Source organism: Chiloscyllium punctatum, chromosome 49 (genome assembly GCF_047496795.1).
Source record: "Chiloscyllium punctatum isolate Juve2018m chromosome 49, sChiPun1.3, whole genome shotgun sequence".
Lineage (NCBI taxonomy): Eukaryota > Metazoa > Chordata > Chondrichthyes > Orectolobiformes > Hemiscylliidae > Chiloscyllium > Chiloscyllium punctatum.
Window position 1 is genome coordinate 54,322,485 of NC_092787.1, and position 27,068 is coordinate 54,349,552.

Below are 27,068 nucleotides of genomic sequence, written 5' to 3' on the forward strand. Positions count from 1 at the left end.
ATGGCTGAAGTCCACAAGAACACACTCTTTCATTTTGACAGGCAAAGCTAATAAATGCACTGAATAAGATGGCCTATTTTAATCAAACAAAGTGCTGTGGATTTTAGAGATCTCAAATAAAAATAGAAAGTACTTGAGAAACTCAGTCTGGCTGCATCTGTGGACACAGTCTTTTTATTAATCTCCCTTGCAAAATACAAGAATTCCTTTTGCCTTGGTGCCTTTTGAGAAGGCCAATAACAGTAAAACAGATTATCTGGCCATTCGCTGTAACTACTATCCATACCTACCTCACAATGGTGACTATATTTCAAAAATACTTCACTGACTGTGCTTTGGGTTGTCTTGAGATTGTGAAAAAATCTGTAACGGCAAAGCTTTCTTCTAACTCCTAAAAATGACTAAAGATGTGTCCAAAATCTTTATGCAAGTTGGGTTTCATTTGTAAGTTATGATGAGACCTGTATGAGGAACTTTTGCCTAACTGTTTGCTGTAGGTCAACGCAAAGATGAGAGAGAGTAGAAGAGGCAGTCAGGCAAATCTGGAACTGCTGGTCACTTGATTTGTGCACAGGTTGGTTCCCATTTATTCTGAGTTTAAACCAATGTGGGACTGAGAATTATAGAATCACTACAGTATGGAAACAGACCATTCAGCCCAACAGGTCCACACTGACTGTCCAAAGAATATCCCACCCAAGATTTATCACCCCTACATTATAACTTGCATTTCACATTGCTAATTCACCTAACTGACACACCACTGGACACTGTAGGCAATTTAGCACACCCAATTCACCTGACTGACAATCCCTGGACACTATGGGCAATTTAGCACACCCAATTCACCTAACCTACAAATCCCTGGACACTATGGGCAATTTAGCAAACCCAATTCACCTCACATACACATCCTTGGACACTATGGGCAATATAGCACACCCAATTCACCTAACTTGCACATCCCTGGACACTATTGGCAATTTAGCAGACCCAATTCAACTAAACTGCGCGTCCCTGGAAACAATGGGCAATTTAGCACACCCAATTCACCTAACCTGCATATCCCAGGACACTATGGGCAATATAGCACACCCAATTCACCTAACTTGCACATCCCTGGACACTATTGGCAATTTAGCAGACCCAATTCAACTAAACTGCGCGTCCCTGGAAACAATGGGCAATTTAGCACACCCAATTCACCTAACCTGCATATCCCAGGACACTATTGGCAATCTAGCACACACAATTCACCTAACCTACGCATCGCTGGACACTATGGGCAATTTAGCACATCCAATTCACCTAATATGCACATCCCTGGACATCATGGGAAATTTAACACACCCAATTCACCTCATCTGCACGTCCCTGGACTTTATGGGCAACTTAGCACACCCAATTCACCAAACCTGCACATCGCTGGACTATGGGCAATTTAGAACACCCAGTCCACCTAACCTGCACGTGACTAGACACTATGGGCAATTTAGCACATCCAGATCATCTAACCTACACATCCCTGGACACTATGGGCAATTGTAGCACACTCAATCCACCTAACCTGCACATCCCTAGACACTATGGACAATTTAGCACACAAAATTCACCTAACCTACGCATCCCTGGACACTATGGGCAATTTAGCACACTCAATCCACCTAACCTGCACATCCCTGGACACTATGGACAATTTAGCACACAAAATTCACCTAACCTACGCATCCCTGGACACTATGGACAATTTAGCACACCCAATTCACCTAACCTACACATCCCTGGAAACTATGGGCAATTTAGCACACAAAATTCACCTAACCTACGCATCCCTGGACACTATGGGCAATTTAGCACACCCAATACACCTAACTTGCACATCCCTGGACACTATGGGCAATTTCGCACACCCAATACACCTAACTTGCACATCCCTGGACACTATGGGCAATTTAGCACACCCAATACACCTAATCTGGACATCATGGGCAATTTAGCACACCCAATTCTTCTAACCTACATATCTCTGGACACTATGGGCAATTTAGCACACACAATTCACTTAACCTGCACGTCGCTGGACTATGGGCAATTTAGAACACCCAATCCACCTAACCTGCATGTGCCTGGACACTATGGGCAATTTAGCACACACAGTTCTCCTAACCTACACGTCCCTGGACACTATGGGCAATTTAGCACACACAGTTCTCCTAACCTACATATCCCTGGACACTATGGGCAATTTAACACACACAATTCATCTCACCTACACATCCCTGGACACTATGGGCAACATAGCACACCCAATTCACCTTACCTACACATCCCTGGACACTATGGGCAATTTAGCACACCCAATTCATCTAACCTACACATCCCTGGACACTATCAGCAAGGTAGCACACCCAATTCACCTAAACTGCGTGACCCTGGAAACTCTGGGCAATTTAGCATGCCCAATTCACCTAACCTACACATCCCTGGACACTATGGGCAATTTAGCACACCCAATTCACCTAACATACACATCCCTGGACACTTTGGTCAATTTAGCACACCCAGTTCCCCTGATCTGCACCTTATTGGAAACCAGAGGAAACCAGAGCACCTGGAGAAACCCAAACAGGCACAGGGGGAATGTGCCACCTACACGCATACATTCGCCTGAGGCTGCCATTGAACTCACACATCCCTCGTGCTTTGAACCATTGTACCACCTTGAATATGTTTTGCTCCCAATACAGTAATGATAATGTTGCCAGTGGATAAAAATGCTGGAAGGTTGTGTGATATCAGTTTTGTGCATCCAGGTAGTTTATCCTCTAAGTAGATTGAACACGTTGTCTTGGGTGTTCAGAATAGGTCCAGTCATTACCAGTTACTTATGATCAATGTAATTATTTTACAAATTCAGTATTTACTAGATTGTAATCTCTCTAAGACTAAACAAGGCCAAGTTCCTTTCTTGCAACAGTCTGTGATTCATAAAAAAGGAATATCATGAAATACAAGGATGGAAAGGTTCACTGTCTTCATACTTGTAGCGTACCTGACATGAATATAGTGTTCACATTGCTGAAATTCAATTGGCAGTGATAAATTGGTAACTTAAAGGTCTGTAATATGATCAAATTAATCATTGTATGGAAATGCTATCAGCATAAATGGCATTGAAGGCTCCTGTTCACTTTTCTTTCGCTCAGTGGAATGTTTAATATTGGCTCTAGAGCCTTGCTAAATGTATAGATATCAATAATATTCTATTCTAGTTCTCTTAAAGCTCAAATACATTGTTCTATTTCTTTTAGACATATCCCATGTGTGCTTTGTTCTTTCTGTTATGAATTGTAATATTTGTACCAAATGACAGGTCATAAATCAATGTGTCGAGGTTTCTAGGATGGAGATGGAAACTTTTAATCTTTAGTATTCGATCAGGTTTAAGGTGTGAATATTTTTACGGTCTGAAGTCACCGTAAATCCAATATTACTGCACTTTTCTGAATCTGGGAGGTAGGAATTTGATGTTCTTGAAACAGGTAAGAACACGTTGTCTTTCTGATGATATGTAGGCTGCAAATTAGTGAGTTTGATTTTGTTACAAAACCTGAAACTCTGTTATGCCTTAATGTGTGAAGGTTTGAGTAATGAAATGCTTTATCCTCTATTTTTAAAAGCATGCATTTTTCCATTACGCACTTCTGTTTGAATCCAGTTTCGACAGAAAAAGATGATGGCTTCCATCTGTTACTTGTTAATGGCCGCAAGAGAAATGAGCTCTGCCAGCCTCCATTCAGTTCTCGGTAGAGGAGATCCCAAGGTGCAGCCTGTCTATGAATTCAACACTAATTGGCAGTATCACTGTAAGATACCAATTGAGAGAGAGTTCAGGTGTATAAATGTCACACTGGTGTGATGGGACTGTGCTATTCTCAGGGTTACAGTTCATTTTCAAGGCAGTCAGCTGTATTCTGGCATTGTTCACCTGCAGGTTCATTTCACACTTCAGAGTCTAACTGAGTTTCACATAGTACCAGTGTTCAGTCAGAAACCAGATTCTAATTTGAGGCCTGCTTAGAATCTAAGACTGTCTTAATCACTGGGTAAAATTGCTGGCTTACATTCTGGGTGCTGTGATCCATCACTTTACTCTATGCCTGCGGGAAATACTGGCATGTTTCATTATCTGGAAAGTGTTGGAGAGTTAGCATTTATAACAATTAAAGCTCACAAATGACTCTATTTGTATCCTGCTGTAAGTAGGTCCTTGAATATTCAGTCTCGTCATGAATGGGTTAATGGCTGGGGATTGAATTGAAATGGGAAAAGTGTTCCTTTGGTAATTGGAAACAGTTGAAAAACAGAACTGCATTGGTATGGCAAGAATTTTAAAAAATGCAGATACACAAATTAATTAAAGAGGTGATACAGTAAATACATAGTGATGTTGAACCTTAATGTAAATCAAAGTTAGAACTGACTTGTAGAGATTGACTAAAATTGTTTTTTCATGATTGGGACGTTTCAATATGAAGGGCATGAGCAGTGATCGCTAACATCGAACTTTCCTGCAGGTGTTCGCACCTGAACGTTTTTTAAATCTTTCCTTTTTGTCTTTTTCTTCAGGTGAATGTGGCTGTCATGATGGTTACTCTCCAGATCCCATTCACAAACATCTTTGCGTGAGAAGTGACTGGGGACAAAATGAAGGGTTAGTTCGGTAAATGAAAAACAACATGTATCTATTGTATGTTACATGGTATACAAGGGAAGCATGTCCAGTTCATTACAATGTGTGCATTTTTTAAGTGGAATTTTGCCAGGTAATTCCTTGCATCATAAACAACAGCAACGGTTAGCAAAATATTTAGTCTGCTCCTCATATACCTGTAACCAGTACAAACACAGGTTTGTAGAGAGTGATACATGAGGAACAGACTCAGTAGTTAGCTAACTGATGCTGTTATTTATGATGTTGTTTGGTACACCTGGACCATTTACTTATCCTGCATTACTCTCCTGTCAATTGGAAGTCAGCTGCCAGGTCCCTAAAGCCTTCTTTGGCATAGAAATCACATACAAATTATGTAGAATTTTACAGCACAGAAATAGATCATCCAGGAGAGGCCGATGTTGATGTTGATGGCCTGTGTAAACATGCCTCAATATTTCTTGATGTCTTTCTGTTTCTTGCTTCTTCATGAACTTCAGCTTCATATTGAACACATCTGTGCTATTCATCTGAACCAGTTTAAAAGGAAGAAGTTTCTCATTTCTCCTGCATTTATTATTAGATTTAACAGCAATAATATTCATTCGTGGGATGTGGGTATCGTTGACTGGATTGGCATTTATTGCCTGACCGTAGTTGTCCTTGAGAAGGTGGTTAAAATCAACTTGAGAAGGTGGTGGTGACCTGCCTTTTTGAACCACAGCAGTCCATATGCTGTAAGTTAATCCAACTTACTTAGAGGGGGACTTCCAGGATTTTGACCAAGTGACAGTGAATGAATAGTGATATATTTCCAAGTCTGCATGGTGAGTGGCGTGGAGGGGAAATGCAGGGGGGGTGATGTGCTCATGTATTTGTTCCCTTCCACGTCTTAATGGAAATGGACATGAGTTTGGAAGGTGCAGTCTAAGGGATTTTTGTTCAATTTCTGCAGTGCATCTTGTAGATAATGCACACTGCTGCTCCTGGGCATTGGTGGTGGAGGGATTGGATGTTTGTGGATGTGGTGTCATACAAGTGGACTGCTTTGTCCAAGATGGTGTCAACTTTCTTGAGTGTTGTTGGAACTGCACACATCTAGGCAAGTGGGTAGTATTCCATCACACTCCTGACTTGTGCCTTGTAGATGGTGGACAGGCTTTGGTGAGCCAGGAGATGAGCTACTTGTCACAATATTCCTAGCCTCTGACCTGCTGTTGAAGACACTGTGTTTATGAGGCAAATCCAATTGAGTTTCTGATCCATGCTAACCCCCAGGCTGTTGATAGCAGGGGAGTCAGTGATAGTAACACCTTTGAGTGTCGAAGTAAGGTGGTTGGATTGTCTGTTATTGCAGATGGCCATTGCTGGCATTTGTCTGGTGTTAATGTTAGTTGCCACCTGTCAGCCCAAGCCTGGATTTTGTTCAGATCTTGTTATATTTGAACATGGATAGCTTTACTACTGAAGAGGTGTGAGTGGTGCTGACCATTGTGAACCATTGGCAAACATCCCCTCTTCTGATCTCGTGATGGTAGGAGCGCCATTGATGAAGTAGCTAGAGATGGCTGAGCCCAGGACGTTACCCTGAGAAACTCCTGCAGAGATGTTTTGGAGCTAAAATGACTGATCTCCCAAAACCACAACCATTTTCCTATGTACCAGGTATGACTCCAATCACTGGAAAGTTTGCTCCCTGATACCCATTGATTTCAGTTTTCCTTGGGCTCCTTGATGCCTCAATCGATTGAATACAGATTTTGATGGCAATGGCTGTCACTCTCACCTCACCTCTGGAATTCAGCCCTTTTGTCTGTGCTTGAATCAAGGTTGTAGTGAGGTCAGGAGCTGAGTGGCCCTGATGGAACCCAAACTAGGCGTCACTGAGCAGGTTATTACTGAGCAGGTGCTGCTTGATAGCACTGTTGATGTCACCTTCCATTACTTTACTGATGATCGAGAGTAGACTGATGGGGTAGTATCTTTTTCAGTGCAGGAACATACCTGGGCAATTTTCCACATTGTCAGGTAGGTGCCAGTGTTGTGACTGTACTGGAATGGCTTGGTGGGGGAGCAGCATGATTTGGAGCAAACACATCAGTACTATTGCTAGAATGGTGTCATAGCCCACAGATCTTGCAGTATCCAGTGCCTCCAACTGCTTCTTGATATTGTGTGAGGTGAATTGAATTGGCTGAAGACTGGTCTCTGCGATTCTGGGGACCACAGTTGAAAGCCAAAATGGATCATCCACTCAGCACTTCAGCTGAAGAATGCTTCAGCCTTATCTTTTTCTACTGATATGTTTAATAGCTCTGATTATGGATTTTCTCACTGATTAAACCATGGGCAGCACGGTGGCACAGTGGTTAGCACTACTGCCTCACAGCGCTAGAAACCTGAGTTCAATTCCTGCCTCAGGCATCTGTCTGTGTGGAGTTTGCACAGTCTCCCCGTGTCTGTGTGGATTTCCTCTGGGTGCTCTGGTTTCCTCCCACAGTCCAAAAATGTGCAGGTTAGGTTATTTGGCCATGCTAAATTGCCCGTAGTGTTGGGTAAAGGTAGGGGAATGGGTCTGGATGTGTTGCTGTTCTGAGGGTCGATGTGGACTTGTTGGGCCGAAGGGCCTGTTTCCACACTGTAAGTAATCTAAACATGAAGAGGATACTTCCACCAAACAAACCTCTTCATTTCGATGGCTACCTGTTCTTTTTTTTGAGCAAAGAACCTCAACCTGTTCTGTCCTTGTTGATAGTCATTCTGATTTCACTATGCTGATAAGGAAGAAACTAGGATAAACAACCCATGCCCAGCCATAATGTAAGTCTAATATGCAGCATGTGAGTGAGTTGTGGTTGTGCTTTCTTGGAACAATAGTTTCTGATACGTTTAAAGTGAATTTGGCTGCCGAAGAGTCCTTTAAAAATCTTTACATTATCAGAATCTATGTCAAGTCATGCCATGAGACTGGTAATATATTCATAGAACATAGAATATTACAGTGCAGTACAGGCCCTTCACCCCTTGATGTTGTGCCGACCTGTGAAAGCAATATAAAGCCCATCTAACCTACGCTATTCCATTATCATGTTTGCTCAATGACCATTTAAATGCCCTTAATGTTGCTAAGTTCACTATGTTGCAGATAGGGCATTCCATGCCCTTACTACTCTGAGTAAAGAAACTACTATTGACATCTGTCCTATTTCTATCACCCCTCAATTTAAAGCTATGTCCCCTCATGCTCGCCATCACCATCCAAAGCAAAAGGCTCTCACTGTCCACCCTATCTAATCCTCTGGAAGAAGTGACAAACTCACAAAGAGCACTCGGGTTCTGGTATCATTTTTGTAAAATGTTATCCATTTTCTTACCGAGATCTGCAGTGGAAAATGTTATACCTTTGCTTGTCAAAGTCTATGAATAAAATGCATTTCTAGAGCAAAATAGGAAAATCTTTATTTGTGAGATCCACCATTCCATTGGATTCTGGTCAGATTGGGTGGATGTTAGCTGGGTTGAGACATGGGTTTGGGACTCAATAACTCACGTGCGTATGACATAACAACAACAGCCCATTCTATCTCCTTGCATCTCAATCTTTACTTTTCCAGCAGATCCTTTAATTTGAGCACTTTCTGCCCACCAAGATAGAAATGTTTTTCTTTGAAATAGACTTCTAATATGATTCTTTGGTCTGCATCTTTTTGTTCTCTCCGGAGGACCAATCAGCACTTGATAGCTGCTTTAAGTGTGGAATTTTCTGGATTGAATGTCAGTGCCTCTTTATGAATCCCATCACTAAATGGATGGAAAAGCTACTGTGCCTTGTTCCTGACTCTTAATAAAAGAGATTGTACTTTTCTGTTGTTTTCTCTTGAATCCTCAAGTCACCAATTGACAGGACCTGATTCCAACTACAGAATGCAAGCCAATGGAGTCCAAGATTTTTAGTCTTGTACTTGCTCCCATGATAAAGCATAAATGTTATCTTCATAGAATCCCTACAGTGTGGAAACAGGCCATTTCTCCCAACAAGTCAAAACTGACCTTCCATAGAGTATCCCACTCAGATCCATTCCCCTACTCTACATTTCCCCTGACAAATGCACCTCGCCTACGCATCTCTCAACACTATGACACTTTAGCATGGACAATTCACCTAACCTACACATCCCTGAACACTATGGGCAATTTAGCACAGCCAATTCACCTAACCTACACATCCCTGAACACTATGGGCAATTTAGCACAGCCAATTCACCTAACCTACACATCCCTGAACACTATGGGCAATTTAGCACAGCCAATTCACCTAACCTACACATCCCTGAACACTATGGGCAATTTAGCACACCCAATTCACCTAACCTGCACATCTTTGGACTGTGGGAGGAAATCGGAGCACCAAAAGGAAACCCACACAGACACGGGTAAAATGCATAAACTCCACACAGTCAGTCACCCAAGGCTGGAATTGAACCCAGGTCGCTGGTGCTGTGAGGCAGCAGTGCTAACCAATGAGGCACTGTGCCACTCTAGTCTTCATTTTTTTCCCCCAGTTTTATTGTATTTTCAACACATTACTTCATAAAATATGGTCCAAATGGAACTTGCAATTTTTTTCTGTCAAAGTCTGAAAGTGGAAATGACATGACCCATTGTGTATTCTTATTCAAAGTGGAGGGATCACCTTGTGCACTGTTTTCTTTTGAGTGGAATGTGATGACGTATGAAAGAGACATTTAATGTGTTTCAAAACATTTGTTAAGGATCAGGAAATACCATTGCTTGGCATGGATCAGTTTACTGCAAGGTTTACTTGATGAAGCACTTTATTAAAATTCCCACATGCTCTGCAGAGTTGAAGGTCACGGGTTTGCATTCTGTTTCTTGCCATTTTTGCTGACAATCAAACCAACAACCGTGGAGGAGAAAAAAAAAACAAAAATCAACCACGGTTTCTGCTAATTATTAAGCAGCCTAATGTAATGCAAGAATACATTGACATCAGATTAAAAAGGGAGTAATATGGTCCTGTACATTCTGCCATCATATATTCTGTTGTTTTCTATTGAATCTTCAAGTCACCAATTGACAGGAACTGATTCCAACTTTCGAATGCAAGCTTAATGGAGTGCAAGATTTTTAGTCTTGTACTTGCTCCCATGATAATTGTTTCCTATGCAAAAGCAGATATCTGGTTTCATGTTGGCGACATGTTGCTGACAGTATTTGAAAGGACAGGTTAATTTTGACTGTCAGAAGTAGATGAATTGGGTGAGATATAAAAATGTTTAAGCCTCAAACCCAATCTCAACCTTCCTCCAACACACTAACTTCCCTGTTTGATTGAGATGGGCTGGAGACAGACAATGAGCCTGCTTTTGAAGATGAATGTCTACTTATTATGAAATTGGGATCCTTACATTTGACAAGTATAATTGGGGAGCGCTAGTTGTGCCAGGCTTCAGGAACATAAGCAGCTCAAGGGAGGTTCAGCATGAAGTGTTTTGACAGCACTGCTTGTTGGTCAGGAGGAGAATGATTCCCCTCAACCCCAAGGCCAGCCCACAACTGCACGTTGTCCCTTCCCTCAGTTTTCTAGAAACCACATCCCTACTCACCTCAGGATCAGATGCTTCAAAATAACTTAAGCAGATGCAGGCTGTTTTATCAATTAGAAGCCAAACCTTTCAGTCAGACTGACTCCCTGACAAATTTCCTGTCAAGAAGAATAATTCAGCAGGAACTCTCCCTTATGACTCAGTAGTGTGCCAATATCTGAATGCTTGATAATGTACAATGCTTAGTCCGGTGATTATATTTGCAATAATCAATTCTGTCTTGGTATTGAGTAATATCCTATCATGTGTGTAATTGTTACTGATTTTTTTTTTGCAGACCATGGCCATATACAACATTGGAAAGAGGTTATGACCTTGTGACAGGGGATCAGGCACCAGAAAAAATATTCAGGTAAAAGAAAAGTGAACTTGCTTCATTAACTTTTTTTCCTTCTTTTTGCAAAACAAATTAGTTCAGAAAGGTTTTCTGTTTAATTGGTTCTAGATAATCGATTCTTGTCAAATCTCTTATTGTATCGCTCACCTAAATCAAAGTACACCACTTTAACATATCTTAGATTCAATTTAAATGCAATTCCTTGTTTCACGGGATCAGTAGATATGTATAAGAAATTGTTTTTTTTTCATTTTGGGATAGAATTCAAGGAAATTTTAGATATATCCGCATTTTATGTATATCCTGAGTTTTGTTACTTATGCATAAAATTTGTTATAACTCGACACTGCTGATAAAATCCCTGCAGTGGAAGTAGGCTATTCGGCCTATCTAGTCCACACTGACCCTCTGAAGAGCATTGCACCCGGACACACAACATGACTAATCCATTGAGCCTGGCAATTTAGCATAGCCAATCCACCTTAACCTCACATCTTTGGATTGTGGGAGGAACTGGGAGGAAACCCATGTAGACACTGGGAGATTGTGCAAACTCCACACAAACAGTTGCCTGCGGCTGTAATTGAACCCAGATCCTTCGTGCTGTGAGACAACAGTACTCACCACTGAGCCACTGTGCCACCTTAAAGTCATACTTTCGGAAAATATGTGGAGAATTGTAGTGGAAAGTGTTATGCTTCTGCAGTAACACAGTGCTTGTCAGAGTCTATGATTAAAATGTATTGCTGGAGCAGAATAGGAGAATCTTTATTTTACCTTTTACGTCTGCTGTACATGACCCAGAAACATTTTGATATTTGAGCTGGTTGCCTGTCATTTGCAGAAAGATTGCATGCTGCAGCCTTGCAATTCTCCTTGCTGGAGTGCCTTGCTTTGTGGTTCCCTGCTTGCTAAATGACCTGTAAATATATTGTGGAAGTGCCAAGATGGTTATGAAAGGTTGGCACATGACAGGTGAGGGTGTGCTTATGCCTGGTGTCTGTGGAGATGCAATTTACACATACCCAACGTGGAGGTCGTTCAAAGCAAGCAATGAGATAAATGTGCTAAGTATCTACTCTGGTTTCTGTTTCGAGTTTCGTCAACATCTAGGTCACTTGCTAAATCTGGTAAGATAGGGAGTGAATATTAATGAAGTGAGTTGGGCTGTCAACAAAGTATTTAATAAGCAATAATCCCCCCGAGTTGGCCATTCTGCCTGGTGAGAAACTCATCACACCATTGCAAAATACATCAAAAATTGAGCCAGATGCTCTCTACAACAAAATGTGTCTGACTGGATTTCTCATCCAATCTCACCCGAGTCCACATTGCTTAGACCCTGATCAGACAGTGCCTATTATTTTTAAAAACATCTTAATGAATGTCCTATGATTTTGCTCCAAGTAGACAGTCTAATGACAGTTTGTATGTCTTGAGACAAATTGATTTTGGTAAGCAAAGTCTTCAGAATGGCAGATGGTGCGAAACAAATATGAACCAAATTCCTCTGTTAAAGGCTTCTGATTGTTTAGATGTGTCATGTCTAAAATATGACAGATGTTAAATAGAATAGGGTTCTGTATGCAGACAGAGGTTAGCTAGGCTGCTTTAATTTGTTTTCTCTCAGCAACAAAGGGGCCATCTGAAACATGTGCTCAGTCATGCACAGGTCTTCCCATCACTCCAGAGCCCAGTCAACCAGTTTGTTTCATCAGAAGACCAGTACTAAATTCAGCCTGAGAATATGACATAGAGAATAAAGTGTGCCTGCTGATGCTGTATGTTGCCTTTGACTGCTGTACAGATTGCAGCTCTAAAGCTGTGGGTTCCTTGCATGTGCATAATGACAGTCTGAAGGCCTGGAGTGGGAAAATAATCAATCATCTGGAGAGAGGAAATGCCATCGAATTGAGATGTTGCTGTCAGTTACCTTCTACCTCGCTCCTTTAGTCTCTGTGGTTTTAGACTTTTCAGGAATGTGGCAGTCCAACCTTCCCTTTGTTTCAGAAAGGAAATTTTATGTGGGAAGAAGTATATTTAACCTAAATAAAAACTGAAAGAACTGTGGGTGCTGTGAATCAGAAACAAAAGCAGAAATCGCTGGAAAAGGTCTGGCAGCATCTGTGGAGAGAAATCAGAGTGTTAATGTTTTGGGTCAGGTAACCTTTCTCAGAACCAATTCTGTGGAATGATTACTCGACCCGAAACATTAACACTGCCTTCTCTCCACAGATGCTGCCAGACCTGCTGAGTAAATTTAACCTTTCAGTTTAAAAATTTACAAATGATGATATAAATGCAATTTCAGATTAATCTGATGGATTTGTTTTCTAATCAACCTGTTCAGAAATATTATGACATACCTCTGCCGCATGTGGGACTTGAACCCAGGCCTCCTCACTCAGAGAGACAACAATTAGACAACAAGATCCCTCTAAAGACAAGTATTGTACATATTTTAAATCAATAAAAGCATCTTAATGAATTTCCTTTGATTTTGCTCACAGTAGACAGTCTAATGACAGTTTGTATATCTTGAGGCGAATTGATTTGGTAAGCAAAGTCTTCAGAATGGCAGATGGTGGTTCAATGTGTTCTGATGTACCTTTGGAGCAGGTTGAACACATGTTTTTAATTCAACAGTAAGATTGTAAAACTGTGCTACAAGAGTTCTATCTAATGAACTGTAGCCAATTTGTAGTCTGTATTTGGTCAACATTAATAATGCTGTTTTGTAGGCTTCCAGCTACTTAAATGTAAATTTTGAGTATTGGTCACTCCTCTCACAGACGATTGAATACGGATTTCACTTTTACATCAATGACTCAAAAAGCGCTGTCTATTTTTCTCTCTCTCTATAACCCACTCACCAGCTTTTCACTTGCATACCAATTAATGAAACAAATTATGACACAAGGAGAAGCAGATGGTGTTCACCCCATGCAGTCCAGAGAGTAGTAAATGCAGCTGTATGATCCTTCACAATGAAGCAGATAACTCTTCAACAATGACACATCTGCGCCAGACGAAAAAGGAAAGCTGAGGTTACACTGTGGTTAGCATTCAAATGTTTTCACCTGTTCCAGCTGTTTTAGTGACAAGAGTTGAAATCCAGCTTGACTCCTCAGTGTGATTAGACACTTGTGAAGTTAAACGTCTGCAAAACACTTGTTATTGACCATATCCCATGTTTATACTTAGTAATTGTTTAGTTCACTGCTAATAACATAGTGGATCCCCTATACTGCTAGTCACAGTTAGACAGAGGGCACAGTACATTGTACACACAGTGGTATTTTAGCACAAAACTCATTATTTAACTGGTATAATGTATTGCCTGCCATGTCTTGTCATTTTAAGGTCCACATGATATAAATAGATAAAGTTTTAGATCAGTTGAGGCTATTTTATTTTTTGATTTGTATTACCAATAAATAACATTTTTAAATCACATAATTATTTCTAAAAGCTTCATTTTTCAAATTTGTGTGAAAAACTAGGCAGAAATTGCACATTGACAGTCTTTTGGAGAATTGTTTGAGTGCTACAGAACTGAGATGGTGAATTTTGTGGAGACATTGCAGGTGTTCATATGAACTGGAGAGTGTTGGGGAGAAAGGTATTACTTTCTGTACCTCTGGACTCGCAGCTACAGCCCAGCATTACTGTAATTAGCTGGAGCTGGGGGACACATTTCACAAGGTTTGCATGAACATTTGTAGCTCGGGTGCTGGTTGTTGTCATTGTGGGTATGTTCGCCGAGCTGGGAAGTTGATTTGCAGAGATTTCGTCCCCTGTCTATCTGACATCTTAAGTGCTTCGGAGCTTCCTGTGAAATGGTGCTGTGCTGTGTCTTCTGGAATTTATTTGGGTCCATTCCTGCTGCTCCTGGTTGCTCATTGTAGTAGAATTAGAATTCCTACAGTGTGGAAACAGGCCCTTCGGCCCAACAAGTTCACAACGCCCCTTCGAAGAGTATCCCACCCAGACCCATTACCCTACATTTCCTCTGACTAATGCACCTAACCTGCATTCCTGATGAAGGGCTTTTGCCCAAAATGTCAATTTTCCTGCTCCTTGGACGCTGCCTGACTTGCTGTGCTTTTCCAGCACCACACTTTCGACTCTAATGCACCTAACGTATACGTCCCTGAACGCTGTGGACAATTTAGCATGGCCAGTTCACCCAACCTGCACAGCTTTAGACCATTGGAGGAAACCGAGCACCCAGAGGAAACCCACACAGACATGGGGAGAATATGCAAACTCCACACAGAGAGTTGCCTGAGGCTGGAATCAAACCCAGGTCCATGGTGCTGTGGGGCAGCAGTGCTAACCACTGAGCCACTGTGCCGCCTATTGGCTGGTACATTGGTTTCACGTCAATGTGTTTGTTGATGGAGTCTGTGGATGAATGCCATGCTTCTAGAAATGCTCTGACTGTCCTCTGTTTAGCTTGTCCTCTGATCATTGTGCTGTCCCAGTCAAATTTGTGATCCTTGTCATCTGTTTGTATGACTACTAGGGACAGCTGGTCATGGCATTTAGTGGTGAGTTGGTGGTCATGGATGTGGATTGCTAGTTGTCTGCCTGTTTGTCCGAGAAGTGTTTTGTGCACTCTTTGCATGGAATCCTGGAAATCACGTTTGTCCCGTACATGATGGGTGTAGGGTGTTTTGTCCTAGTGAGTTGCTGTCTGAGTGTGCCTGTGGTTTATGAGCTGTCATGAATCCCAGTGGGCGAAGAAGACTGGCAGTTAGTTCTGAAACGTTTTTTATATAAGGTAGCATGGCTAGTGAGTTAGGTTTTGGCATGTTCTCATCGCATTGTTGTCTGTTAGGCATCTGCGGATCAAGTTGCGGGGATATCCGTTCATGGTGAAGATTCTGTAGAGGCATAGGATTTCATTAGGGCCCTGTTTAAAAGGGTTACAACACACTGCAGCATTTCCGACCAATGAAGAGAAGAAGAAGACCTCTGCAGCCACTAAACGCCACAATCAGCTGTCTTGAGGACACACAGATGGCAAGGACCACAAATCCGACTGGGATAACACAACAATCATAGGACAAGCTAAACAGAGGACAGCCAGAGAATTTGTAGAAGCATGGCACTCATCCACAAACTGTATGAACAAGCACATTGACTTAGACCCTACCACTACAACGGCCAACTGGAACCCGCAACCGGAGCAGCAGGAATAGAAACAAATAAATCCCAGGAGACACAGTACAGCAATGCTTTGCAGGAGGCTCCAAAACACTGAAGATGTCACCTAGACAGGGGACAAAACATCTGCAAATCAACTTCCCAGCTCGGTGAACATACCCACAACTATGATAAATTTAACACTTCTCCAGTTCTATTTTCATTAATAATTCTTAGGATATGGGCATCGCTAGAAAAACAAACCTTTATTGGCCACACTGAGTTGCCCTTAAAAGGTTGGGAATACTTGATCAGAATTGGGTGTGAATGTCATATTTACACACTTTTTACGCGGTAGCACATATTCCAACACTGGACAGTTGCAAGTTTTAAAAAAAGGAGTTAATAAATCTGATTAGATTGTGCAAACGGAAAATTCTTCAGACTGTTCCCCAAAAATTCTGACTAGTATTCACATGAAAGGAAATTACTGTTCTGGAAACTTAAGTTTTTGAAAGCTGGATGTTGTCTTTCCAAGTGTTGTTAAAATTTGTACATGAAGTAATGTGGTACTTCAAAAGAAGTTCAACATTTATTTGATGTGTTTCTGAATTGAAAAGAGAAACCTTTGAATGTCATTTACTGTCTGCCAGTGCTTATGCTTTGTGATTAAAGTCTTCAAAGATCAAATGAAATTAGATTGACGTATTTCAAAGAGGAATGACATATGAAGTCACTCTAAGTCTTCATCAATTTTCTTGACTCTGTTTCTTCTTCTATTCTGACCAGTCATTGATAAGATTGAATTTATGCAAATAGAATTCAGGCTTTTCATTGAATCTCAGAATTGCTGTAGAATTGCCCGATTTGGTCCATCATCCCTGCACCTGTCCTTCAAATGAGCATTATTACCCAATGCCAATCTCCTTCTTTTTCCTCATACAATTGCACATTCTTTTTTACCCAAATAAGTGTCCAATGCCCTCTTGACTGCTTCAGCTGAACCTGCCTTCACCACACGTCCATACTGTAACTACTTGCTGATTGAAAAAGCTTTGTTTTTTTCAGAGGTGGCATGGTGGCTGAGTGATTAGCGCTGGTACCTCACAGCTTCAGTGACCTGGGATCAGCTGGGGGCAGGGAAATTATGATGCGTTGAGGCATGACTTAGGATGTGTGGATTGGAAAAGTAGATTCCAAGGCAAGAGCGTAATTGATATGTGGAACTTGTTCAAGGAGCAACTATTGAGTGTCCTTGATAAGTACGTACCTATCAGGCAGGGAGGAAAGGGTCGTGTGAAGGAGCCGTGGTTTAATAAGGAGTTGGAATCCCTTGTTAAATGGAAGAGGGCGGCCTTTGTAAAGATGAGGCGTGAAGGTTCAATAGGGGCGATTGAGAGTTATAAGGTAGCCCGGAAGGACCTGAAGAGAGAGCTAAGAGCAGCAAGGAGGGGACATGAAAGGTCCTTAGTTGGTAGGATTAGGGAAAACCCTAAGGCTTTCTATAGGTATGTTAGGAATAAAAGAATGACTAGGGAAGGAATAGGTCCAATCAAGGATAGTAATGGGAAGTTGCGTGTGGAGGCTGAAGAGATTGGGGAGGCGCTGAATGAATACTTTTCGTCAGTATTCACTCAGGAACAGGACATTGTTGTCGATATGAATACTGAGGCACGAATAAGTAGAATGGATGGCTTTGAGATATGTAGAGAAGAGGTGTTGGAAATTCTGGCAAGGGTGAAAATAGATAAGTCCCCTGGGCCTGATTGCATTTATCCTAGGATTCTCTGGGAAGCAAGGGAGGAGATTGCAGAGCCATTGGCCTTGATTTTTGTGTCCTCTTTGTCTACAGGAGTAGTGCCAGAGGACTGGAGGCTAGCAAACGTGGTTCCCTTGTTCAAGAAGGGGAGTAGGGATAATCCTAGTAACTATAGGCCAGTGAGTCTCACTTCTGTTGTGGGCAAAGTCTTAGAGAGAATTATAAGGGATAGGATTTATGCACATCTGGTTAAGAATGATGTGATCAAGGATAGTCAGCATGGTTTTGTGAAGGGCAGGTCGTGCCTCACAAACCTTATTGAATTCTTTGAGAAGGTGACGAAGGAGGTAGATGAGGGGAAAGCGGTAGATGTGGTATATATGGATTTTAGTAAGGCGTTTGATAAGGTCCCCCATGGTAGGCTACTGCAGAAAATACAGAGATATGGCATTGAGGGTGAGTTGGAGGTTTGGATTAGGAATTGGCTCTCTGGAAGAAGACAGAGGGTAGTAGTTGATGGCAAAGATTCATCTTGGAGTGCCGTCACTAGTGGTGTTCCGCAAGGATCTGTTTTGGGACCATTGCTGTTTGTCATTTTTATAAATGACCTGGAGGAAGGGTTAGAAGGTTGGGTGAGCAAGTTTGCGGATGATACGAAAGTCGGAGGAGTTGTAGACAGTGAGGAAGGATATGGCAGGTTACAGCGGGATATAGAGAAGCTGCAGAGCTGGGCAGAAAGGTGGCAAATGGAGTTCAATGTAGCTAAGTGTGAAGTGATTCACTTTGGTAAGAGTAATAAAAAGATGGATTACTGGGCTAATGGTAGACTACTTGGTAGTGTGGAAGAGCAGAGGGATCTTGGTGTCCATGTACACAGATCTCTGAAAGTTGCCACCCAGGTAAATAGTGCAGTGAAGAAGGCATATGGCGTACTGGCTTTTATTGGTAGAGGAATTGAGTTCCGGAGTCCTGAGGTCATGCTGCAGTTGTATAAGACTCTGGTGCGGCCGCTTCTGGAATATTGTGTGCAGTTTTGGTCGCCATACTATAGGAAGGATGTGGAGGCACTGGAACGGGTGCAGAGGAAGTTTACCAGGATGTTGCCTGGTATGGTAGGAAGATCCTATGAGGAAAGGCTGAGGCACTTGGGGTTGTTTTCTTTGGAGAAAAGAAGGTTTAGGGGTGATTTGATAGAGGTGTACAAGATGATTAGGGGGTTAGATAGGGTTGACAGTGAGAACCTTTTTCCGCGTATGGAGTCAGCTATTACAAGGGGGCATAGCTTTAAATTAAGGGGGGGTAGATATAGGACTGATGTTAGGGGTAGGTTCTTCACTCAGCGAGTCGTAAGATCATGGAATGCCCTGCCAGTAGCAGTAGTGGACTCTCCCTCTTTATGGGTATTTAAGCGGGCATTGGATAGGTATATGGAGGATAGTGGGTTAGTGTAGGTTAGGTGGGCTTTGATCGGCGCAACATCGAGGGCCGAAGGGCCTGTACTGCGCTGTATTGTTCTATGTTCTATGTTCTATGTTCTATGTTCTAATTCCAGTCTTGGGCGATTGTCTGTGTGGAGTTTTCATGTTCTCCCTGTGTTTGCATGGGTTTCCTCTGGGTGCTTTGGTTTCTTCCTACAGCTTGATGATATATAGTTTAGGTGGTTTGGTCATGCTAAATTGTCTGTAGTGTCCAGAGATATGCAGGTTAGGTGGATTAGCCATTGGGAAATAAAAGGGTTACAGGGATAGGGTGGGAGGGGGTGAATTGGGGTGGTTGGCTGAATTGTCTGTTTCCACCCTGTAGGGATTCTATGTTTTACCCGCTTGCTTCTTTTACAGGTCACTTTAAATTTATGCACTCTCATTCTTATTCCTTTTGTGGAGCTGGAGCAGTTTCACCCTATCTACTTATCAAGCCTGTTCATGGTTTTGAAAACTCTATCAGATCTCCTCTTAACCTTTCTATCTTAATCTCTCCTCATAACTGAAGTGTCCCATCCCTGGAACCTAAAGGAGATTTTTAAAAAATATATTTCAATTGATCAAGTGTCTTTCTTTGAAATGTTTCAATGTAGACTCTGTCACGAGAAAAATTGACCTAGATGTTGGAACACAAATGCTGGATTAATACATTGGAGCATGAAGAGGGGGTGTTGCATTGTTGATGGTATATCAAGCCAAGGCCCATTGTTTATTTTATACTGGCGGCTCAGCTGAATGTTGAACATCTTACGATTCTATTCCAGAAGAATTTTTGTGGTGTCGTGGTCAATATTCTTCCATGCACCAACAATGCCAATTAAAATCGAGCTTTCCTCATAGTTCACAATACCTTGTTATGTCTAAAGTGCGTCTATTTACCTGTAAATAGTTCCATGTTTGGGAAGCACTTGGGAAGTTATTGAAGGTTTAACCTGACAACACATCCATGACATTTGCCTCATTGACCCATGGTTTTCCAGTTCAGGGATGGCAAAGTGTGTGAGCTTCAGTATGTGTGCACACTTCTGGTGGTGACTGGACTAGACTACCATTTCAGTAAGAGCTTTAGAGGAGGCTCACCTGCCAGAGTATATCAAGGACACTGGCAGCGAGCTGGTCATGCAGGATCATTATCATGGCAGTTTCCTGAGACTTGGTGGCTTGTGCTTGTATTGTGGTGGAAACTGAGACTAGGTGGGCTGGCCAATACTTTGATCCTGGAAAAGATGGATTTCAAACTCTGCACAATGGCCTGTGTCAAACACCTCTACGCTCATTGAAACTGCTGTCAAGATTTTAAAGCCTGTCAATGTGTTTTGTTGTGCAGGAGCCTATCAGTGTCAGACTATAGTCACTCTTTGGTGGCAAAAGGCCATAAGTTGCCGCAGGAGGTATCTAAGTAAGATCCAGAACTGAATCCAAAACAGTCAATATCAGAGTTGATGTCTGAGTGTGAGAAAGAGTGAAAATTCACCTTGTTCCACCTCTTGCAGTTTTGGTCTACAGTTCATAGGTATCTGAAAGGGAAAGGCACAAATGTAAGATTACTGTGTATCCTTTCACAATTATGGGAGGTCAGTTTGTTCGGTTGGCTGGACAGTCAGTTTGTGATGCAGAGTAACACCAACAGCAGGTTCAATTCCGGCTGAGGTTACCATGAAGGGCTCTCCTTCTCAACCTCCACTTAACTTGAGATGTGGTGACCCTCAGGTTAAGTCACCATCAATGATCTCTAATGAGAGAGCATCCCTATTGTCAGATGAGACCATGGCAATTTGACTTTTACACATTTTTGCAGTGGGATGCAAGAGCAAGATTGAAGAATGTCAGTATGTGTGAATGTGTTCGGGTAATATGGCCATCCTGACTGGTTAGTTGAAAATGTGCGAGTCGAAGCCTTGCCAAAATAAGTCAAATGATAGGTTTGATGCACCGTGAGTGAGGCTTGTGATGTAGTTGGCGGAATATGGCACTTGAAGATGCATTCTTACATATTTGTGTGAACATTTTCCAATAAAACCCTCGCAATGGATGCTGCAACTATCTGATCGCAGCACCTTTGCAATATTTGTCTGCATGCCCTGGCCCCTTGTGGATAGATGACATCTCTCAATTTCTTCATGTCCTCAAAAAAGGCCCGCAGTGCAACGCGAACAGTAGCACCCTGTTCTCGGCTACTTAATGTCATTCTCCATTTCTCCTCAGGCCAAGAGCTATCTGTAATGCACTTCCCCTTTAGTTAATGCTGGCTAACTTTGACTTGTGCTAAGCTCTCCTGATTTCTCAACTCTTACTCAGAGCTACAGTCATTTGACAACACGTTGTGTGTCTGTTCTCTGCAATCATCAAACAGTGTATTTGCAGGATCGCAAGTAATGTATGAAGGGTATTCCTTCACAATGACTGCCCCCATCCAAATCAGAGTTCAATCCAATTTTCCACTCTCTATATTTATTGTTGCTTCTTTCTCTTTATAGGTCTACCTACAGTCTGGGTCAAGGTTTATGGCTGCCAGTTAGTAAAAGTTTTGTTGTGCCTCCAGTGGAGCTGTCCATCAGGCCATTAGCCAGCTGCAAGACCGATGTCCTGGTGACAGAGGACACTGGAGAGGTCAGGTAAGATTACCAATCCCAGGCACAAGATGGAGGGAGTAAGGACATTTTAATTGTGTTGATGTGATTGTATTATCCAGAAATCAAATTAAGAAGACATTTGCCAGCTGTTATTTCTAACTCATCCAATTCGTAGAATAATTTGCTGTATGATGGATGTTGCCATTTATCTGTTTATTCAGTTTTCTAATGTGGCTTTCCATCATTTTATGTGACATGCATATTAAAATAGGCCAGTTATGTAGAACGGAATGAATGCATGAATCAATTATTATCTCTACTGTCAGTTGTGTTATTTTTGAGTTTCAGCAGTAATGTGAAGAGTTGTTCCTTTAAGTTACAACAGTTTTAAACACTTCCTAAAAATCCATTGTTTTTCTTTAACACTTTATATTCTAATTTTGCCCGTTATGCATCAAATTTACCCTCCTAAGTGAATGCTTCTTCCATACAATGTACACATTTATCTTTATTTCTGGATCAATTTAATAGCACTGGTAAAGTAGCAATGCAGACCAATTTTCAGTTGATTTGTTTTAGCTAGAACAAAGAATAAAGAAAATTTACAGCCCTGGAACAGGCCCTTCGGCCCTCCAAGCCTGAGCCAATCCAAATCTACTGTCTAAACCTGTTGCCCAATTTCTAAGCATCTGTATCCCTCTGCTCCCCACCTACACATGCATCTGTCCAGACACATCTTAAATGAATCTACCGTGCCGGCCTCTACTACCCCTGCTGGCAACGTGTTCCAGACACCTACCACCCTCTGTATGAGGTACTTGCCACGTGTATTCCCCCTTAAACTTTTCATCTCTCACCAAGAAAGCGTGACCTCTCATTATTGAATCCTTCAGCCTGGGGAAAAAACTTATCTCCATCTACCCTGTCTACACCCTTCATGATTTTGTAGACCTCAATCAGGTCCCCCCTCAATCTCCTTTTTTCTAATGAAAACAAACCTAACCTACTCAACCGCTCTTCATAGCTAGCACCTTCCATACTAGGAAACATCCTTGTAAACCTTCTCTGCACCCTCTCCAAAGCGTCCACATCCTTTTGGTAATGTGGCGAACAGAACTGTACACAGTATTATAAATGCGGCTGAACAAACATCGTATACAATTTAACATGACCTGCCAGCTCTTATACTCAGTACCCGTCTGATGAAGGGAAGCATATCAGATGCCTTCTTGACCACTCTATCGACCTGTACAGCAACCTTTACGATACAAAGGAATTGAACTCCCAGATCTCTCTGCTATTAAACTCATACATCTGCAGAATACCCTTAGATCTCCAAAAAAACAACAGATACAAATTTGATGACCTAATTATCAATTATTTGTATTTGATAGTAAGTAAATGTCAGTGATGTATACTTCCAGTGGATGTTAGCTCCATCGACCAAGGAAATATAAGGTGTGCAGTCCCGTAGGGCGTGGCACAAGTTTAAACTTTGTCCATCATTATTCATCCAAATACAAATTATAGTGGGAGTTTAGTTTTCTGAATTGACATGATGTTCAATTTTCCACTCCTATCTATTTGCATTATCAGAAACTTAAGATTGCTCATAAACCATGACAGACTTATAAGAATACAGAACAGATTTTTAAAAGAAAATGTTAAGTATTCTTTCTAAATATCTGCTTCAACCCATTCAGTCCACGCAAAGCCTCTGAGGAGCATCCTACCCAGACCCAGTCCTAGCCCTGTAATGCTGCATTTCCATCAGCTAATCTACCTTGCCTACACATCCCTGGACACTTTGGGCCATTTAGCATGGCCAATCCACCAAACCTGCATATCTTTCACAACCTCCAGTACTGGAGGTTGAATAAAGATTGAACTGCACAAATGTAGCACCGCATAGTTACATGAAACACAACTATGATCTACTCTGCGTAAATAAAGGAGTCCAGACTGACAGCAACTTTCATTGGCGAGTCTCATCCATTTGAGAATTATCAGCAAGGCACAGGTCTGTGATCCCTCTTGGTCGTTGAGTCCATCCTGCTTCATGGTTTGGCCATGGCTGGGCATTCACTTGGCTGGAGTATTTCTGAGCTGTTGACACTGCTTTCCAGGTTTTAGCCAATCTCACACATGGAAAAGGAAAGCTCTTATCTCCTCTTCTGCCAAACAGAAAAGCTGACCTCTTCCTAGTTTATTTATTTCTACTCCTCAAAACATTTTTTTCTTCCAGTCTGTTTGCCTTTTCTTTTGTGCCTGTGTCTCCATGCTTACCCTTTCATGCTGTTGTTCTTCTCTTTGTACTCTCATTGTGACTGCAGATCTTTGTGTTGGCTAGATAATAAGCCCTCTTGTTTAACTTAAGTCCTGATTGCATTGCTTGGATTGCCAGGACACATTGACAAATATACTTTGTTGTCCAACAAACATACAATTGATCTCTTTCGGATCCTGGTTTGAATGATAAAGGTTGCAATGTGTACATGTCACATCATGGCACAGTTTTTATAAGCGAGATATAAATTAGTAGTTCTTGAAAAATTATTTTATCAGATACCTTGCAACAATAATAATTTGTATTCATTTACTGCCTTTCGGGTACTAATGTCTCCCAAATTATGACCTGTGCCAATGAAAACTAAAACATGATGTTGAGCTACATAAAGAGATATTGGAGTCAATGACATAAATTTAATCAAAGAGATTACTGTTATGGAGAGTCTTGAAGAAGGAAATCTGAGAGATTTAGGTCAGAAATTCCAGAGATTAAAGTCCCTGTGTAATGGTGAATCAATTAAAATCAGTGACGTTGAAGAGGCCAGAGTTGACAACCAGGTATCTTGGAAGATTAGAGGAGTTGAAAAATAAGGAGGTATGAGATCATGGAGCGGTATGTAAACAAAGAAGAGTTTTAAAGTCAAGGTGTTGTAAAACTGGAAGCCAGTCTTCAAGCACAGAGGTAACACATGACCAGGTTATGAGCTACAGAGATTTGGCTGGTCTCAAGTTTACAGACACTAGAATAAGGGTAACTGGTGAGGTTGGAAGAGATTATACCTAGGTTAGGAGGGGTAATGATTATGTTGATTGCCTTCCCGAGACAGAGAAGTACAGATGAAATCAATATGGAAGGTTGGTTGATGTGATGGACTGGGCTGTGTTCGCAGCTTTCTTTAGTTTCTTACTGTACTGGGCAGAGCAGTTGCCGTATCAAACCGTGGTACATCCAGATAGAATGCTTTCTGTGGTGCATCTGTAAAAATTATTAAGCATCTTTATGGAGATGTCAAATTTCCTTCGCCTCCTGAGGAAGTAGAGGCATTGTTGTGCTTTCTTAATTGTTGCATGAATGGGGGTGAGCCATATGAGATTGTTGATGATCATCACTCCCAGGAATGTGACGCTCTCGACCATCTCCATCTCAGCTCCATTGATATAGATGTGTGTCCTCCACCTTACTTCCTGAAATCAATGACCAGCTCTCTCATTTTGCTGATGTTGAGAGAGATTGTTATCGTTGTTCACTTCAAATCACCAAATCTTCAATAGAAAGTCCATCAGTTTGTTACAGTTCACCACTTTAGATTAGATTACTAACGTTTTGATTAAATTAGATTACTTACTTACAGTGTGAAACAAGCCCTTCAGCCCAAACAAGTCCACACCAACCCTCCGAAGCACAACCCAACCAGACCCATTCTCCTACACCTAACACTACGGGCAATTTAGCCTGGCCAATTCACCTAACCTGCACATTTTTGGATTGTGGGAGGAAACCGGAGCACCTGGAGGAAACCCACACAGACACAGGGAGAATGTGCAAACTCCACACAGAGGTGGGAATTGAACCCGGGTCCCTGGCGCTGTGAGGCAGCAGTGCTAACCACTTTAGCTTTGTACAATTAACTATTTTTATTTGTGAGATTTATGGAAATGATCACACATGCAGCTTGACTATGGCTGACCTGTTGCTGTTTAATTTGCTGGCAGGCAGGTAGGAAACTTTGATGCCCTCTCCACTTAATGAGACTTCACTTTATGCAAAAAAATAATTTTCATTTAGTTATGTATATCTCAAAATAATTTGTCCTCTATCATATGGCTCTGTAAACTTAATTCCTTTTGATTTTTTTTTTAATACTAATTTTTTAAAAAAACAGTCAACACATTCATTATTTAATGTTTTCAGTAGATTTCAATTTGTAATTGTAATTGCTTATGAAATAAAGTCAGTGTTTGTAATATCGAAATGTAGCAGCCAATATCCAGAGAGAAGATACCATCAAAAAGAAATGATATGCTTGGTCAGGTATTCTGTTTTAGTGACATGGGTCTTACTCAATCTATCAAATGTAGAAAGATTGAACTGCACAGCAGTGTTTCAAAGCATGCATGAGATTTTGCACATTTACCTTCTCCATTTAATCCTGCAAGAAGGAACAACTGAGTGAGAAGTTGTACATCAAACTTGCTTGAAAATTAGTCACAAGAGGTTTCTTAAGACTTTGAAAGGTGTGTAATCACAACTAATCGGGAAAATAAGTTGAGCTATTCCATTCTTATTTTATTGCTATTTTATTATCAAAATTCATTCCTACGATGAGTTTTGCTGGCAATTCCTCGTTATTGAATTGCCTTTGATAAGGTGATGCTGAGCCATTTTCTAGAATTGCTGCAGTCCTTCTGGCCTAGGTGTGCCAACAGTGCTCTTTGTATGCCCAACGTGAATCACTTCCAAACAGGTGATGACAATATTTCTGGGCCTCTTTGTTCACCAGCCCATGGCTTTCTGTGTAATTAGGATGGCATAATGGCTCAGTGGGTTAGCACTGCTGCCTCCCAGGGACCTGGGTTTGATTCCACCCATGGATGACATTCCGTGTGGAGTTTGCACATTCCCCCCCTGTCTGTGTGGGTTTCCTCCAGGTGCTCCAGTTTCCTTCTACAGATGTGTAGGTTGAGTAGATTGGCCATGTTTAAAAATTGCTCCTAATGCCCAGGGATGTGTAAGTTAGTTTGATTAGCCATGGGAAATGCAGGGTTACAAGGAGAAGGTAGCAGTTAGGTCTGGGTGGGATGCCTTTCGGAACAATGGGCTCGATGGGCTGAATGACCTGCTTCCACACCGTAGGAATTCTATGAAGTCTGGGGACCTAATGCACATAAATGGGAGCACAAATCTAACTCTGTGAGTAGAGGTAGGAACTTCCACTTGATGCTCACCATTTTACGGTCTGTATAGAAGACTGTGTACTGAGAGTGGGAGTGTCTGAGTAAAGAATCATCACATTTCAACTGGCAGAGAAAGAGGCAGATCATGTCACAGCTTTCCTAACTAAGTATTTGCATGTTCACAGGGATGCTTCAGATGGTGTGGATCCATCTGCTTGTTTCCCATACAAGGAAAGGAGAAA

The 27,068-nt window shown here is 41.6% G+C and overlaps 1 protein-coding gene across 4 annotated transcripts in view; it reads left to right on the forward strand.

The window, feature by feature from the left end:
• Positions 1–27,068, forward strand: part of LOC140469697 (astrotactin-2-like) — a 1,585,258-nt gene that overhangs the window by 708,446 nt on the left and 849,744 nt on the right. For 3 of the 4 annotated variants that reach the window (XM_072566454.1, XM_072566452.1, XM_072566455.1), the window contains 3 exons: positions 4,630–4,723; positions 10,619–10,693; positions 21,547–21,684. In XM_072566454.1, coding sequence (XP_072422555.1) covers positions 4,630–4,723; positions 10,619–10,693; positions 21,547–21,684 — 307 coding nt within the window. The remainder of the gene's footprint in view (positions 1–4,629; positions 4,724–10,618; positions 10,694–21,546; positions 21,685–27,068) is intronic. The other variant, XM_072566453.1, reaches the window with a different exon arrangement.